The sequence below is a fragment of the Pezoporus occidentalis genome, unplaced genomic scaffold (genome assembly GCF_034315485.1).
Source record: "Pezoporus occidentalis ecotype Australia unplaced genomic scaffold, CSIRO_AGI_Poc_V1 ctg251, whole genome shotgun sequence".
Taxonomy (NCBI): domain Eukaryota; kingdom Metazoa; phylum Chordata; class Aves; order Psittaciformes; family Psittacidae; genus Pezoporus; species Pezoporus occidentalis.
The window spans coordinates 459,512-478,038 of NW_026914406.1; the positions used below are offsets into that span (position 1 = coordinate 459,512).

The 18,527-nt window shown below is 45.6% G+C and overlaps 1 protein-coding gene across 3 annotated transcripts in view; it reads right to left on the reverse strand.

Annotated features, from left to right (window-relative positions):
* MKLN1 (muskelin 1) overlaps window positions 1-18,527 on the reverse strand; it is a 111,467-nt gene that overhangs the window by 91,921 nt on the left and 1,019 nt on the right. The window contains exons 1-2 of one of the 3 annotated variants that reach the window (XM_062623398.1): window positions 917-1,002; window positions 683-752 (exon numbers count right to left, since the gene is read on the reverse strand). In XM_062623398.1, the coding sequence (XP_062479382.1) occupies window positions 683-752; window positions 917-987 (141 nt within the window). In that variant the 5' untranslated portion in view covers window positions 988-1,002. Of the gene's footprint in view, window positions 1-682; window positions 753-833; window positions 1,003-18,527 lie in introns of those variants that run through there. The other 2 variants (XM_062623399.1, XM_062623397.1) reach the window with 2 other exon arrangements.

The window sequence follows — 18,527 nt, forward strand, 5'->3', positions numbered from 1 at the left end:
GAAGGTGTCCCTGTCCATGGCAGGGGGATGGAACTGAGTGAGCTTTAAGGTCCCTTCCAACCCAATCCAGTCTGGGATTCCCAAACAGCACCAGAGGAATAAAGTACAGGACTAGTATAAAGAGAATGATAACACATCTACTGGAGGAAAAAAAATAAGTAAAAGGATAATCATTTTTTCTGGATAATCTAATTAATAGCGGCAAAGCAAATTAGAGGCTAAAAATCAATACAAATCTTACTTCAATGAACAGAAGAGGCAACATTCAAATCTCTTTAAACAGAGTCTACATTTCTAAATGTGCTATTAGGAGAAACAAACACAAGCTCTTTAGATTCAGGACTGAAGGCCAGGAATCTCCAGCAGCTTCCAGCAGCACTGACAAAGGGGGACCCACACGCCTCATTAGCAGCTTAATCCAACCATAAGGTAGACGATTTCCAGCATGACTGCTATTGTCAAGGATGAAACATGAAACGTCCCCCCCAAAACCCAAGTATTTGGTGAAAGATCCCAAATAAATAGCTGGAAATGTAAATACTTCATGTAGCCACAACCTGTATTTGAGAGAGAGAAGGTAGCCCCTAAAGGCTGTCAATATAAATAGGAGCAGCCTAATGAGAATTCCAGTCTAGATCAAGCTGTACAATGACTACAGAGTTGCAGAGATTCAGATGCTTACCTGGGGAGGGTAATTGCTTTCTGAAGACCATCTTGAGGATTGATCATTGGGCTTATCCACCAAGATATTCCTAAAAGAAAAAAGCAAGAAGCCAGAAGTCACTTAAGGAACAGCCACAGTGTATTTGAATCTCCAATAAGACATATCATACATGCAGCTCAGTAATATTGGAACTGGATGATCTTAAGGTCCTTTCCAACTCTATGATTCTATGATTCTCATGCAACTACCTACATCTCTGTGCAGAGACTAAGGTTCTCCTCTCTTATTAGAGGTTTTCTACATTGCCGTTTTACAGGACCCATCAAAATCCGCCTCCAAACCCTTGTGGTTGTGAAATGCAGCTCCGCATTGCAAAATCAAAGCCAAATTGTGAAATCAATGTAAACCAGATGAATTGACGTAGGCTCCAGTCCCCAGCAACGTGGAAAAAATGGGCTCATTCACCTCAGTGGGAGAAGAACTTTTCACTAAGGTTAATGATGAACAGTAAAACGGTTTTGAAAGCCAAACACCGTTCTTTACTAGACAGGCGAGACTGGAACGAAGAGAGGCCTGCAAACATACTTAAGAGCGTGGAAGATGACCATCCAACTCATGCCAACTTTTAACAAGTATTTTTCATGTGAGCTACAAGCCTAGAACAACAAAACAAGAGAAGTCCAACTCTTCAACCCAGCAAAAACACCTCCAAGTTGCTTTCTTACAAGTTCAGGTAACAAACGTGAATTCAGAATAGGTTTCTTGGCTAAAATGAAACGCATTCATTTTAGAAGGATGTGAAGATGTTGGAGCAAGTCCAGAGGAGGCCACGAGGATGATCAGGGGTTGAAGCACTTCCCATATGAAGACAGGCTGAGAAAGTTGGGGCTGTTCAGCCTGGAGAAGAGAAGCTGCGTGGAGACCTCAGAGCAGCTTCCAGTGTCTGAAGGGGGCTACAGAGATGCTGGAGAGGGACTCTTCATCAGGGACTGTAGTGACAGGACAAGGGGTGAGGGGTTCAAACTGAAACAGGGGAAGCTCAGGTTAGATATAAGGAAAAAGCCCTTTACTGTGAGGGTGGTGAGGCACTGGCACAGGGTGCCCACAGAAGTGATAAATGCTCCATCCCTGGCAGTATTCAAGGCCAAGATGGAGTCTTTGGTGGTTTAGTGGGAGGTGTCCCTGCCCATGGCAGCAGGGTTGGAACTGGATGATCTTAAGGTCCTTTCCAACCCAAACCATTCTACGATTCATCACAACAGTCACATGAGGGCTCTGCCTTTCCCTCTCCTATAACCATGTGGCAAAGCCTACCTCAAAGATTAAACTAATATATTTATAGATATAAACTAATTTATATCTATAATTATGGGAGGGGTAGTGAAGCATCACCTGCTGGACAAGGCTTAGGAGCTCTACCCCCTCCAACTAACAAACTTGCCAGCTCATAAAACTTATGTAGCAAGAAGGAAGCTGTCATCAAAGGCCTTATGCCATCTCCATCTGCTGTGTAGGAGGAAAAGAACACGAGCATCTGGATTACTGTAAAGAACTGGAGGAAAAAGTGCTCATATAAAAGCTCAGAAGGGAAACAGGTGAAGTCAGAGTTTGAGCATTAACAGACAGAGTTATTAGCTCGCTCTTTCCACACTGGGCAGACCAGGATCACCACAGTAGCAACAGTATCCAAGCAGTCCTGTGCTGTGACAAAGGGGAGAGCAAGGAGCCGGAGCAAGGTGGCCCAAAATAATACACACACATTGAGAGCTGGCTGAGATATGTCAGGATATTTATACAGCACAGAAACAAAACTCAGGTTCCCTCTCCCTTTAGCTGGTTGCCATCATAGCATGGTGGTTATTATCACAGCCATGCAGCTGGTTTAGTCATGTTTATTCAACACGTTTGAACACTACTCTCTTGCTCTAACGTCATCAAAAAGGGAAACATCACCATTAAACATCATTTCTGTATAATTAAACACCCAGCTACATCTAGTTTGCAGCACAAAGAGGCTCAACTCCAAAAGAAAACCTAGCTGCTGTCTTTAGTTGTAACAGGGACAACATGAACCAACCGAGCCAAAGGGAACTGTGCTCCACACTGCATAGACAGGACCCTCAGTGCCATGGGTTAGTCGTGGCCTTGGCAGTGCTGGGCAATGGCTGGACCTGTTGATCTTAAAGATCTTTTCCAAACCATATGATTCGAGGATAAGACACAGATTTCTAAGAGGAGTTGCCAGTCTCAAACTAGAAAGTCACCACTAGAAACCAAAACACACTTGTTTTGAGAACAACCATACCTGCAGCCTCCTATACCATGCCACAGGCAAGGCAAAAGGATGCTTATTAATTTCCTAATACCTTTTAATATCTGGAGAGAGGAAAAACTGCTGTACTTGAAGGAGATCTGGATCATATTAAATAACTTAAGGGACATGAAGGGAGACAGAACCACTATGTGGCTTTTCTCCTTTGTGGAACTTAATCCCAGCACGCAAGAAGACAACTCACCCTACAGAAGAAGTTTTATTTATGATGCTATTACATTTGTTTAAACAACAGATAAGCTCTTCATATGTTGAGCAACATTTGCAGGAATTGGCACTGCTACATGGTCAGATAATGCCCTGTTGGAAAGAGGAATTTTATAACTGGGACAGATCCCAAAGATTGTATTTTTAACAGTAGATTTGTTTGCTTCTCCAGGTCAAAGCTCAGTTTGCCACAACTAAAGAGGACCTCAATCAGTACAACTCTTCTGTAAGAGAGAGGAGAGGCACAGGCAGCTCACCGAAAATCAAGGCTGAAAAGCAATTTAAAAGATGAAGATGGCAATGTCAATGGAGTTACAAATGTTTAAAAACACACGGTTTATTATTTTATGAAGATTAAACAAACACTGAAGACAAGTCCATATGTAAAAAGTCCATTTATTGCACTGTTTTAGGGAAATTTATGAGCTTGGAGAAATTCAAGCATTCCAGAAGTCATGAGACAGTAAGAAACAAATGCATATCCTAGTGACAGATGCTGTTTCCCATATAAAGCCCTTGTTGTGGACATCCCAAACTCTCACACAGTACCTGGGGGTCCTGTATTACACCTAGATTAACATCTGAGAAACCTCAGAAAATTCCATTAACTCAATGATTTTCAATGGAATTTTCACAAGGCATTAAAATAAGGTATTTGTAAGCCCTGGAGCTACCATAAGCACCAAATAGTTTTATGCAAGCTTTTCCTGTGAAGAAAAGCAACCCATTAAATGTGGGTTGAGAGAACTCGTAACCATCAACTGCAGATCCAAGATCTAGTCTAGCATCGATCTACACTGCCAAGAGGGACCATTCCATCCCCTCATGCCTGATCCTCCCTCTCCTCACACCTATAATAAAGAGCAGCATAAATAACTCCTTTAGTCAGATCTGCTCCAATTCAGCTTCCTACTGGTGCCAGCACAAAAGGACAAGGAAAGGATGAGAAGCTGGATCTGGATTCAGAGGGGTTCAGAGAGAACACCCAATCTCCAACACTGGCTGGTAGCTACTGAGGAACTTAGATGACATGGTAGTTCTGCTACTCTGTGGCCACCAAATGCTGCACTAAATGCTAAGCAGAAGGAGCTGTTTTATTTGCAGCACAAACAATACCACGTCCAGAGGCACTAATGTGCCTTAAATTCATAACCCAGCTTCCTTCCCAGCTATTAGCAGCTAAGCCTTTCTTGTAAGCATTCCCACTGCTAAGTAGAAGTGGCTGTCTTATGGAGAAAGCCCTCTTGGCAGACCACAGTGGAAGTTTCTTCCTTCCCCTGCAGACACCGGTCTTGCAACTGCTGGAAGATCATTTCTCCTTTTGCCAACCCAGAAACCATCACATCCGCTGTACCAACTGCTCTCTGTTGGAGCTGGAGAGATGTCCCCCCCCTTGATGCTACCAGAGGCCCTCTCTCTGTGCAAACAGCTCTGTGGTTTCAGGCATGACGGTCCTTATGGGGGAGTTATTCTCTGTTTCAGTGGGGATGGGAGGAATAAGATAACTTTGCAGAAAACACTCGAAATAAGGTTTAAGGCTGCTATAATTTGCATCTAACCTAAATATTTTCATGAAGCTGCTGCTCAAGAAACCCATGACTTTAGGAACAAGTCCTTCAGAATAAACAAATCCAAAACACCAGCTTTGCTTGGTACATTCAAAGTGCTCTTCAGAGAGCAGCTGTGCAGAAAAGAGCCCACACGGCTCTGAGAGGACTTGGAACTCAGACACAGCTCGTGGAGAGAAGGAGGTACCACAGCATCACGCTGCATTTGGAATGCAACAAAACCCAGCCTGACTGAAAAATGGACAAAGTGCTTCCTTTAGGGTTGTCTATGTGATGCTTCCTCATTTTTTCTTACAAACACCCCAAAACAGACCAGCAAGGACACAGCAACTAGAAGGCACTAAAACCATCACTAAACCACTTTACAGAGGGCTGCACGACGTGGTGAACCAACTATTTCAAGTATGTGGAGGCATCACACCAGCCAGTACAAAGTATCAACAACAGAGATACTCCTGACCAGCCTAAATGACACTGGAATGTACACACAGCCTTAAGCAAGAAAAAACAGGGGGAGAAGGGAGAAAAACCACCAGCAAAAAGCCCAGTTCATGGATCTGGAAAGAACTACGGAATTTTCCCCTCATGCAACTCCCAGACACTTAATGCAACTAATGCTGACTTCAAACCATGTTTTAAAAAGCTCAGTGGGCCACTGGCTCTCTCCTAAAGTAGTACCAAAAAAAAACTTTATAGATTTTGTTATGAAGTTTCTCTCCTTTCTACTGGAAAAGTTCTCTGCTTCAAACGGCCTAAGGACATAAACACATGAACATTTCTTTGTTGAGACACTAAAACGTGCACAAGTATGCAGCGCACAGATATATTCAGGGAAGAAGGGGGTTTGAGTTTGGTTGTCTTAAAGAAGTCTTAACTATGGGGAGTGAATAAAGAAGTACTTCTTAACCTGTGTTACTGCAGTGCCTGCAGCAGTATCACTGTGTGGTTAAGCAGTAGGTTGGTTTTTAGTCAAGGCCTCTGATTATCACTACGCTGCAGTGATGAGAGGTATCTTAAAAGAACCAAAAGTAAACTGGTCATTGAAAGAAGTGAGAAACTGGTTTGAAGAGTTACATCTACAGAGCTGTGATATGTGGTTTGCTGTCCAATAGGGTCAGCTGTGAGCTGGTAAGTGTGTTTCTGTAAGGTGATTTCTAAAGCAGTTTATTTTTCTACATTGCACTTGCTTTGCTATTTTACCTTTGACAGAATCACAGAACCAGCCAGGTTGGAAAAGCCCTTTAAGCTCATCCAGTCCAACCATTCCCAGCACTGCCAAGGCCACCACTAACCCATGGCACTGCGGCCTCGTCTCCACGCTGTGTGAACACTTGCAGGGACGGTGACTGCAGCCCTGCCCTGGGCAGCCTGTTCCAATGCCTGAGCACCCTCTGGGGAAGGAATTGTTCCTCAGCTCCATCTAAACCTCCTCTGGTGCAGCTTGAGGCCGTCTCCTCTTGTCCCATTCCTTGTTCCTTGGCAGCAGAGCCCAGCCCCTCCTGGCTCCATCCTTCTCTCAGGCACTTGGAGGGAGCCATCAGGTCCCCCCTGAGCCTTCTCTTCTCCACACTGAACACCCCAGGTCCCTCAGCCCTTCCCCATCACACTTGTGCTCCAGGCCCTGCACCAGCTCCACTGCCCTTCTCTGGCCCCACTCCAGCACCTCAATGTCTCTCTTGGAGTGAGGGGCCCAGGTAAATCTATAGTTACCAGATGCATGTACAAAACTGCTGAGGAGCTGGAAGCAAGTTTATAGATGGTTGCAAGATGTAGTGGCCCAACTACTTCGAGCATGTGGAGGCATCACACCAGCCAACACAAAGCATCAGCAACAGAGATACTCCTGCCCAGCCCAAGTAAATGGCAAATCCCATGACAACACAGCATTTAAAACTGAAGAGCTGCACACATTTTACTCAAGCTTTGTTTCACCAAGCAAGAGGTGCTGCTGCACTTCTCTGCAGCAGGGTTATAGGAAGTCCTGTACTTTAAAAAATGCAAAACACATCAAAACACTGAACCGGGGGTAAAAATCAAAATCAAATTATACACCCAGAGTCCATCCCATTCCCATGTTTGGCCATTGCTTGTGCTTGTTTTATCTTGGTGCACTTCACAGCAAGTTAAACTTTACTTCAAGAGCTGTGTTGGGGTCTGCTGAGGTTAGTTTTGCCTCATAACTATGACGTTAGTTTTGCCTCATAACTATGACGTTAGTTTTGCCTCATAGAATTGCTCTGATTTGGTTCTCATCCATTAGAACAGGCAGATTTATGGGATTTTTACCTTTATAGCACAAATTCTGCAGTAGCTTTTCATCTGTTATTCAAGGCCAGGCTGGACAGAGCCTTGGACAACATGGTCTAGTGTGAGGAGTCCCTGCCCATGGCAGGGGGCTGGAACAGGCTGATCTTAAGGTCCTTTCCAACCCAAACCATTCTGTGATTTAAAGTGATCTCAGCAATCACCTTACCAGATCACATCTAACTACACTGGACAACAAAACAGGTATCACTTAGCTTCAGCCTTTGCAAAACAAATTGCTTCTTAACCACAAACCAACACTGCTGCAGCCATTTCCAGTAACACCAGTTAAAAAGTACTTTGGATTCTCTCTCTCCACTCAGTTAAGACGTCTCTAAACAAAATATTTGGATTCCTCAGAGCTTCCTCCTGACACGCCAAGAATTAAATGTCACCAGGAGTGACTAAAACTGCAGCAGGGTGATGAATTCCCAGCAAATCATCAGAGCCTGTGGAATAACTTCCATTCCAGTGACACTCAGCAACCCTAAATCATGGATTAAACTTTTCACTGTATCACAGCGCTGAGCAGCCCAAATCCTTCGCAGCGAGAGCTCCCCAGCTCCAGGGTGGTTATAAAAGTGTTAGCACAGAGGAAAAAGAAATCGGAAGAGAATAACCAAAGTCAGGCTTAGTCAGGTATGTTGGTGATCACCGTAACTTCACACATTGCTGATGATCACCAGTCCAAATGTTTAGGGATGATAGTTTAGATGCAACTTAACTGGTGAGTGATGCTGAACCTTTAAGCTTAAAGATTATCAGGTTTGTTCTCTCTCCACACCAGCCTTGGGTTTAAATATAAGAACTGTTACATCACTAAAACTGATCTTTCCCATGTACTTACTGTCTACCTGCTTTTGGAAAAGAAAACAACTTAAAAATGCTGATGTCCTAAGTGAACTTATATTAGTGAATGATTATTCATGCTATAGATACGAATATATTTATTATATATAATAATCACAGACTGGTGTGGGTTGGAAGGGACCTTAAATCTCCTCCAGTTCCAACACCCCGCCATGAGCAGGGGCACCTTCCACTAGACCAGGTTGCTCCAAGCCCCGTCCAACCTATTATACATTCATTATCTGGAATGATTTCTTTTGCTTATCTCATACCCAATGTTCATCTGTACGTCTCTAAGACACAACGATGCTTGAAACGCAGCCTTTTCAGCAATGCATAAAGCACTAACACAAGTGACACGGCGTGCACTCAGCTGAGCCTGGATGTGGTTCCAAGAGGTTCCCCGAGCAGAAATAAATCCCTGGCTTAATAACATGCCCAAGAATAGCACAAATTCTACCCTTCAATATTCAAGGGAAAAGTCAAAAGAGATTAAATTCTACAGCTGATTGGACTTGTAGCCAATAGATACAATATTGCAGTAAAATCCGCTGGCAGTTTAAGACATCAGGAGCCACTGCCGCTTCGTAACAAAGTTCATTTTTCATTTTAAGCAAATACCACATCTTGCTGAGGAAATGGTTTAGACAAGGTGTGAGCATTGGGATTTCTACTGCCAGCCAGCACCAGAAAAGCCACTGAACGCAGAACTGGTTGGAAGGGACCGTAAAGCTCAGCCAGTTCCAACCCCTGCCATGGGCAGGGACACCTTCCACTAGAGCAGCTTGCTCCAAGCCCCTGTGTCCAACCTGGCCTTGAACACTGCCAGCGATGGGGCAGCCACAGCTTCTCTGGGCACCCTGTGCCAGCGCCTCAGCACCCTCACAGGGAAGAGCTTCTGCCTAAGAGTTCATCTCAGTCTCCCCTCTGGCAGGTTAAAGCCATTCCCCTTGGCCTCTCCCTACAGGCCCTTGGCTAAAGTGATCCACAAATGCTCCATGATACTGGTGGAATAGAACTGCTCCTCATTTCCAAAATCAGTTTCCTGGAAAGCAACAGCCCCTTCACAAGACGACTAGAGGAAAGCAATACCTAACACACATCCATGTAAATCCCCTGTCCTGTATTTTGGAAGTATCACAAGCTCGGTAGAGTATTTTTGTTTGACTAACACACATATGGAAGTATTTTACAAAGGAAGTAGATTTGGGTCTTCCATGATTTCACAGCATTCCAACAATGCTCTGACATGCCACAATGTTGGGAATATTTCCACTCAAAAGAGGAATGCACAAAATCAGAGTGGTTATACCTAAAGATGAGGAATTCCTCATGTGAGCCATAACCACAACTTCAATACTCATCAGCACTGTAACTTCTCACTCAGTATCAAGTTCACCCAAAAATGATGCCTGTAAAAGAATGTATGTTTGATAAAGAGACTGAAGCCCCCCCAGGTGCAAAGTAACATCAGGTATTGAGCTTTTGTCCCTAAGAATTCTATGTAAAATGCCTGGTTCCAGGTGGGACAATCTTAACTACATCAACTTTCCTTTCAGGATCAAGGAAGGCTCTGTTACTACCAAGGCAACTCTATCCAGGGAATCCAGAAGACAAAATACTGACCTGGGAAGAGCAAAGAAATATCCTGCCCTTAAGAGATATCCTGTTCCAAAGAAATAAGCCTGTCCTTAAGCACAGGTTATGTGACGAATTGTGTTACAAGTCAGAAACATTTGTCCCTGGAGCTGCATTATGGAATAATTCCTCATGTTGAGGCAATATACACAATTCCTGCTAAAGAATCCCCCAGTCCCCAAGCCAACATCACTTTCATACTTGGCAGCTTCCAAACCCTGTACCAGAAAGCAGGATTTTTAGGAGACTATATGTAGTAACACACTGTCCTGAAAGAGCAGGGTATGAACTCATTCAGCAATTCCTTACTCACAGGTCAATTTAATACTCCAAATTTTCTTGTTCCATTTTAACCCCCTGTGTTAAGAGCATCTCTTTACTACCACAATTTCTATACACAGAATAGGTGAGGAAATGAGTATCTAAACAGTTACCATAAGAATCAAATGCTGCTTGATGTATGTACCTAGAGAAAAGCATTCAAAAATACACAGGTCATGTCCTAAGCAGTGTTTTCAGGCACATTCCCACAGCTTGAGAGTGACATTATGAACCCAGGAGTTAGGGGGGAAAAAGGCAGAGAGCACTGAGGAAAACACCACCAAATCCAAAGTGAGCAGTGGGTAATTTTCCTCCCTTACCAAATCATGCCATTTTCCAGGAACTGCAGAACATGCCAGCAGAGGAGGAGCAAGGGCTAGAAACCGGTTTGCTGGTGCAGTGTGGAGTCAGATACCCAGGCTGCGGTCCTCAACTTAAATATATGGCTGTGCTCCTTGATTTAAATTGATCCAGGAAATAATTCAGCTAACATTATGCATACTGAGTTTCAAGTCATGACTAAAATAGCAGCTTCCTAAGGTAACAAACCACTCTACATCTCCAGCACTCCTTCTTCCCTTTCCAGTAATTTGTATATTATTAAACTCAGACCCAGCTGAACTTACAGCCCAATGTTGTACACAATTCAACAGACCACAATCAAAAAAGCAAAACTACATTTGGTTCCACAAGTTTGTATTAATATGGAACTAAAGTAAGTCAAGTACTGGCTTGCTTTGGAAGTCTGGGACATAGAACCACAGAACTGGTGGGGTGGGAAGGGACCTTAAAGCTCATTCAGTTCCAACCCCTGCCACGGGCAGGGACCCCTTCCACTAGAGCAGCTTGCTCCAAGCCCCTGTGTCCAACCTGGCCTTGAACACTGCCAGGGATGGGCAGCCACAGCTTCTCTGGGCACCCTGTGCCAGCGCCTCAGCACCCTCACAGGGAAGAGCTTCTGCCTAAGAGCTCATCTCAGTCTCCCCTCGGGCAGGTTAAAGCCATTCCCCTTGGCCTGTCCCTACAGGCCCTTGTCCAAAGCCCCTCTCCAGCTTTCCTGCAGCCCCTTTAGGCACTGGAGCTGCTCTCAGGTCTCCCCTTCAGGAGCCTTCTCTTCTCCAGGCTGACCCAGCCCAGCTCTCTCAGCCTGGCTCCAGAGCAGAGCTGCTCCAGCCCTTGCAGCACCTCTGTGGCCTCCTCTGAACTTGGTCCAACAGCTCCACGTCCCTCTTGTGTTGTGGTCCCCAGAGCAGAACACAGAACTGCAGGTGGGAGATCCTGATCTCTAGATAACTGATTCAATGCTGCACACACCACTTAACTTCAACTTAAAAATCACGATCACTTCAAAAAACCAGGGGAGGTGATAAACCCCACAGTGCATTCTAACAGCGACCTGTTAAAAAGATGAACATGCAGAATAAGAAACTATATTCTCTGCCACGAATAACACAAATCAGACTATACATGTATGAGCAGTACCAACAGTTATCCGAAAGACGTTGTGCTCTGCTTGAAACAGGGTTTTAGCCTTCAAGTAATTAGTAATCAGGAGCTTGAATGCCTTTATTAAACTTTCCAGCTATAAAATCACACAGAGAGCCAATGATCCATAATGTGATGGTGCTAACAGCTCCTAGGAAAATTTTACATTCTTCAAGTTCCCCCAAAATGCCATCTCAGAAGATGTTGTACACTGGAGTTACACAGGTTCTGCCAGGTTAGGCACACCTGGGAACTAGAGACATCAGCACTTCACCTTCAGCCTTCTGCCAGGGAACGAAACTCTGCCAAACCTCTCCTATAATGGCTGTTTGAACTGGAGCTTAAAGGAATTTCTTCTCAAACCTCAGCAGTTGAGCTTTTACCTGGGAAGAAAAAGCTGTCGGACTTCGGATGCCAATAACAGCATTCGTGTGCGATTTCTTCACTCCCTCCACCTCCCTGACCTTTTCCTTTCTCTCCACATCCCCTTCTCACACTAGAGAAGCACCTAATACATATTCAACCTGTTGATAACTTGATTTGCTATGGAATTATTTTGCTTTGTAAGCGCTCAATTTCAGCAAAGTGACGTAGGGAGGGAAGAAAATGCCTGTCATAACACGAGATCTTATGGATTTCCTCCATGTTTCTGGACAAACAAGTGCGAGAAAACTATTTCCCACTGCACACTGAAAAGGACCAGAAGCAGAAGCGAGAACATTTCTATACACAGGGTTCACCTGAGGTGACAGAGTCCATCAGTTCACTTCACTGGGCAGTGTTTGCACTCCCAGCTCATTTTAGTCAATGTTATTGATCTGCATTGCAAAGACATCATAAACACGTAATTCCAGAGAGCCTGCAGGTGTGCCCTTCATCTTCCCGTGGCTCAAGGGAAAGCAATTACAACATGGCAAGTGAACTGGCTACATTTAAATGCTCAAGTAAAGCTGTAAATGCTGACTGTTTCAGTTGAAACAACTACATTTGCACTTGTACGTGCAAAATAAACACCAAAGTCAAAGTTCTACATCTAAATGGAAAACATCACTACCACGTTAATGTAAGAAACCGTAAGACATAAGCAGTATCACAGGGTGGTCTGGGTTGGAAGGGACCTTAAAGCTCATACAGCGCCAACCCCCTGTCACAGGCAGGGACATCTTCCACTAGAGCAGCTTGCTCCAAGCCCTGTCCAAGAGAGAGATCTCATCTCAACCTCCCGTCGGGCAGGTTAAAGCCATTCCCCTTGGCCTGGCCCTACAGGCCCTTGTCCCAAGCCCCTCTCCAACTTTCCTGCAGCCCCTTTAGGCACTGGAGCTGCTCTAAAGTCTCCCCTTAAGGAGCCTTCTGTTGCCCAGGCTGAACCAGTCCAGCTCTCTCAGCCTGGCTCCAGAGTAGAGCTGCTCCAGCCCTCTGATCATGGAGCATAATGAAGATTTTTAGTGTATGGACCATGAGCACAGATCACCCTGCCAGCAAAGTTCTGAAGCGCACTCTGCAGTCCACCATTAGGTCTGGTTTAGACAGCTTGAAACTGCTGAGACCTCAAAAGAAGTATCTTCACCTCACCAAGCAAACAGAGACCAGTATGAGAAAACGGAACAGGAAAAACCAAACCTTTTCATCAGTCATTGCTGATCTCAACTTGAACATGAGGTTCCTTGAGACCTGGCTGCACCTCTAATGAGACTTATGAACCTGAGGCAGCTGAATCATCAGCTTCATGTGGTAGGAGGAGAACCTGAGAACCACATTTCACTAGCCACAAATACACGGTGTTTCCTGTTACAGAAATCACAGAGAACAGCGTAGCTGGAATTCAGGTTATTTTCTGGCTGGCTTTGCAGGGGTGTTTTTAAATCTTGATGGACTTTACCCCAAAAAGTTTGATATAGATGCTCTCAGCACTTTCTTACTAATGCTTTGCACTACCTTAGAGTTGAAGGCACAGGAGAATGCATCTCTGTTTCAGAGTAAACACAACACAGTGAATGTTTGGTTAGACTGGGCAGGAACTTACTGCCACATCCTCTAACTAAAAAGCAAAGAAAACGTTTGCATTCTCATTTTGGAAATGTACAAGGCACTCAGATTTTACGAGCAAAGTATCTTTCACTTCATTTGCTTCCCCTGGTTTGATGGAAATAGAGAAAACTAGCAAAAACTAAGCTATTTTAAGTGTATTGTAACAGGTCAGCTGGATCTTTCTAGGTTCCAGTGTGCTTTCTAGGAAAGAGAAGAGAGCCTCCCAGCCCTCAAGACCTGCTGCAGCACCACTCGAGGTGTCAAAATGGAAAAGCCTGGAATTACCAAGTCCACAGTGAAACAGATAAAAATGGGTTGCATGAACCCGTACCAATTAGAAGGAGGTTTCTAATGGCATTTAGCTATCAGGCGGGAAAACAATCTTGGTTTACATTCTTAATAACAACCTGATCACAAGAAATAATCGAACAAAATAGCAATAAAAATCATAAAGACCAAAGTCGGGAACAGCTGATCTTCCTCTATAGAAATATCCCACAGCAAAACCTGAGTGACTCTGAAGGTCTGAGCAACATAAACGGGATAAAGCTTCCCCACAAAGGAACACGAGGATAACACAGCAAAAAGCTCTTGTTAGTCTCTGAAGTGGGATTTCAGCTGCATAAAACAGTGACAGAAGGACCCGAGTGCATCAGCCAACTACAAGACGCCATCAGTCACAAGTCTGACACAAGCACTAGAAACCATGGTCCTGACACACAGTAATTGAGGGGACACGACTGCCATGCACACAGCACAATGCTTCACCTCTTGTTCACCTCAGTTCCAACGGGAGCAGGCACAAAAAGGGGCTATTGAAAAAAGTAGGTGTCCTGGGTTCAGCAGTAGCAGTCATTTTTCCCCTTCTTGGTAGCTGGTGTAGTGCAGTGTTTTGACTTTCAGCTCGGGAACAGAGCTGATAACAAGCGATGTTTTGGTTTGGCCAAGGACTTTGTGAGCCTCATGCTCTGCCAGGGAGGAGGGGAAGCCAGGAGGAAGCAGAGACAGGACACCTGACCCAAACTGACCAAAGAGGTATTCCATACCACAGCACGTCATGCCCAGGATGTAACTGGGAGTAGCCGGAAGGGCTGGGAGACTGCAGGGTTGGAGGAGGTATGGTCAGAGCTTGGTCGGGCTCTGGGGGCAGATCGGTCAGCTGGTGGTGAGATGATGTAGTCTCTTCCCTTGTTATTTCCTTTACCATTATTATCATTGGTGGTAGCAGTAGTGATTTGTGTTATACCTTAGTTACTAAACAGTTCTTATCTCAACCCGTGGGAGTTGCATTCTTTTATTCTCCTGTCCCTCCGAAAAGGGCAAGAAAAGGGGGGGAAGTGAGCGAACGAATTACCTGACTGGGTTTAAACCACAACAGTAGGATATGAAGTGCTTCTGCCAGAATGCAGAGCAATGGCTTTTGGTTCTCTCTGTTACAGAAAATAACCCAAGTTTGAACAATAGTTGTTTTACCTTCTGTGAGTTCTTTATTCCCTCCTTGTCCAAAAACAAGGAGTGACTGAGCTCACTGCTTTCTGTGGAAGGAAAGAGGGGAACGAAGTCCAGGTCTCCCTCAGCATATGTCTAAAGCATATGTACTCACATGAAGTGACTGGGGCGAGGGAATCTATGGGATGATCCTTTGTGAGACATCAGGGAACAACCAACCTCCCACATGGCTCCATTCCTTCAGAGAGGAACCACGGAGAGCCAAAGGAAGGGATGTGACAGAGGAGTCTCAGGCGATGTGCTGGGCTGAACATTCTCCAAGCTGGACAAGCCAAAGCCTCTCCACACACGGTTGCCTCTGCCCAGGCAGAGTGTGTCTGGAAACACCAGATGTTTCAAGAACACATTTCCTCTTGGATCAGTTTGCTTCCCAAAGGCACAACCTACTGAACTAGACGCTAGAACTAGACATGAGAACTAAATCAGCTCTTTGACTTCTACCCGCAGAGCTTTTAAAACAAATACACAAGTCAGTCTTCCTGCTGGTAGCTACCGGCCAAGAGAGCACAACTCCAGCAGTTTGGGTAACAGAGGAATTATTCCTTGGCTGACTCAAGAAGGACAGTCTTCATTTAACGCTTGTAAAGGCTTTGCAAACATAGAGGTAAACTGCAGCACTGGTAAAAGAGCCAGAAACTGGATCCAGCACTAATCCCCTTGTACGACCACCAAACAATAGGAAAGAACCTGGCATTCAACAGAAGAAACTTCTCTGTCAGTGAAAGAAGTGGTTTTCTACAGAGTGATGCCAAACCAGACCATGACCGGAAAGGTCTCTGCAAAACACTTGTGGGTTTCGTGTTTGTTTTGTGTTGGTTGGTTGAAGGGGGTTTTGTTTTAATTAAAAAGAGCAGTTATCAGATGATTTCAGTGTTCTGGAAAGCTTCAGTTTCAGTTCAGCATCACCTAAGCAGATGTGATGGAAGTTACTGGGCATCTCATTTCTCCCCTGGGCAGTGACAATGAAAGCTTTATATTTCATGGCTTTGTTTCACATTTCAAACCACACAACTACTTCAGAAGTGTGCTTAGATTACACTTAGCTGACAAAAGACCACAGCTAATCCACTGCTACTCTTCCAAAAGCACTCTGTTTGCAATACCACACAGCTCCCAGCGACAAGCAGTATGATTTAACAAGCAGTATATTCCTATACACATTATGGTAGAGTTCCTCTTCTTCAAGGTTAATGTGGTTCCTTCCTGACTAGCAAACTTACTGAAACTAAAGTATAAGCAGAATTCCCAACATCCTTCCAGAAAAGCATCATTCTGTTCCACAGACTAAATACTAAACCAACTTTCAGCTTGATCTGCTGGATGTTATGCTCCTGCCCCAGCATGTTAGAAGTTTTCCATCTTCCCTCCATCCTCAAAAACCCACCCTCCCATATGTTCCTTTATAAATCATCTCCTTTGGAGAATCCCATCTTCAATCACACGTTCCATTTCACATAGCAGTTAAACTCTCCCCCAGAACACGGGCAGCAGAAGTTAACAGACGGCAAGTTAAAACCCAAAGCTTTCACAGAAGACAACACACAGCACAGGACCAGCATCCCTCAGACTCAAGGTCAGCCTGCCAGAGAACAACCCCATCACTGAGATTATTGAACACTGCTTAAAAGCCTTTAACATTGTTTTTACTGGTGATAAGCACATTTAAACATCATAAAACACAGCGGAATGCAAGGTCATGCATTTGGAGAACACCAGCCCTACTACAGGAAAGGGAATTGCATTGCAGAAGGCAATGACATTAAGGGCTTTGGGCAGCACTGCAGATATCACATGAACATTAATTCCCAACGTAAGTCTAGAGCAAAAAAAGGACTGAGAGCCTTGGAAAGGAATATTGAGGAGAATTATCTTTTCATATCACAGCAGTGAGATCAATAATGGGCTGTCATTCTTCCACTCAGGGACCAACACTAACATGCTCTCGAAAGCCAGAAGTGCTGGTAGAAACAACTACGAGCGTGGCCACAGAGCTGAAACACCTTAAAGTCAAGTCTTGTTAACAAGGAAGGTAAAGGGATTACCTTCATTACCAAAGACTATCAAACAGAACGGAATCCTGCTCCTTTTATTATGTAACAAAATACACAGAAAGCCACAACAACAAGGAGCTCGGTCAGGAAAACTCTGGTTTTGTTAAAGGCTCACTTCATTTCGGAAAGCGGAGATTATTCCTGTCATGAATTATTCACAAACATCCAACCCTGTCACTTGTTGACTGTGGGTTCAAGCACCGGTTATTAAATCCAGCACCATCAATGATTAGACAGGACTCCGCAGTGACGGATGTGGCCAAGAGCTGCAATCCTCAAGCCCTCCCGACCTCCAACCCTGGAGCCAACTGCCTGAAGAGGTGTGATGAAAACAGCACGACCAGACCACACCGTAGTCACTCCAAACCTTACTTTCAGTAAGTAAAGGAACCGAACAGGAATACACAGCCGAGCTCCCTGTGCAGGATGGGTTCACATTATCGCAGCAGCACAAACTGATGGCTGTAAAACGGCTCCAGCCCCCTTCTGCCAAGCCCCAAACAGAGAGGACACAAGGGCAGCAGCTGACCCCCTTTCCCCAAACACAACAGGTGATGAGAGCCCAGAGGTTAGGGGCAAGACACGCAGCCAAATAACACAGTGCCCCAGGCCCCTGACATACCCAGACCTGTGGGGCAGGGCAGGTGGAAGGTTTAGTGACCCTTCTCCCCACTTCACGTGGTGACCAGCCTCTCACACACACAGCGTCCATCTCTCCCCACGGCTCCTACCTGACCCTAACACAGCAGCCAGCCCCCCCACACACTTAATCACCCCCAAACCTGCAGCTCAGACCCCCCCACACCACACAAAGCCCCCCCCCCCCCGATCTGTCCCTCAACCGCTCCCCAAACCCAACACACATCCCTCCCGGAGGTGATGCTCAGCCGCCGACCCAAACACCCTCCCAGCCCTGCTGAGCCTCCACACGCAGCACCCCTCAACCACGCCGCACAAACCCTTCCCATATACACAGCCCCTAAAGCCTGCCGTAGAGACCCATACACACAACCCCCCTTGAACCCTTCTGTATAGACCCCCCAAAGCCTGCTGCAGACCCTCACACAGAGCCCCCCCGCTGCACAGACCCACACACAACCCCCCCCAAATCCTACTGTATGCACACCCAAACTCCTGCCCTGCACACCCCACACACCCCCTACCCACAGCAGAGCCCCCTCACCCACAGCCCCTAAATCCCCCTGTACAGACCCCCCCAACCCCACCTTCACAGACCTACACCCACACAGCCCCCCCAAACCCTGCTGCATAGACCCCCCATACACCCCCCCAAACCCACCTACACCCAAACAGCCCCCCCAAACCCTGCTGCACAGACCCCCCATACACCCCCCCAAACCCACCTACACCCACACAGCCCCCCCAAACCCTGCTGCATAGACCCCCCATACACCCCCCCAAACCCACCTACACCCACACAGCCCCCCCAAACCCTGCTGCACAGACCCCCATACACCCCCCAAACCCACCTCCACCCACACAGCCCCCCAAACCCTGCTGCATAGACCCCCATACACCCCCCCAAACCCACCTCCACCCACACAGCCCCC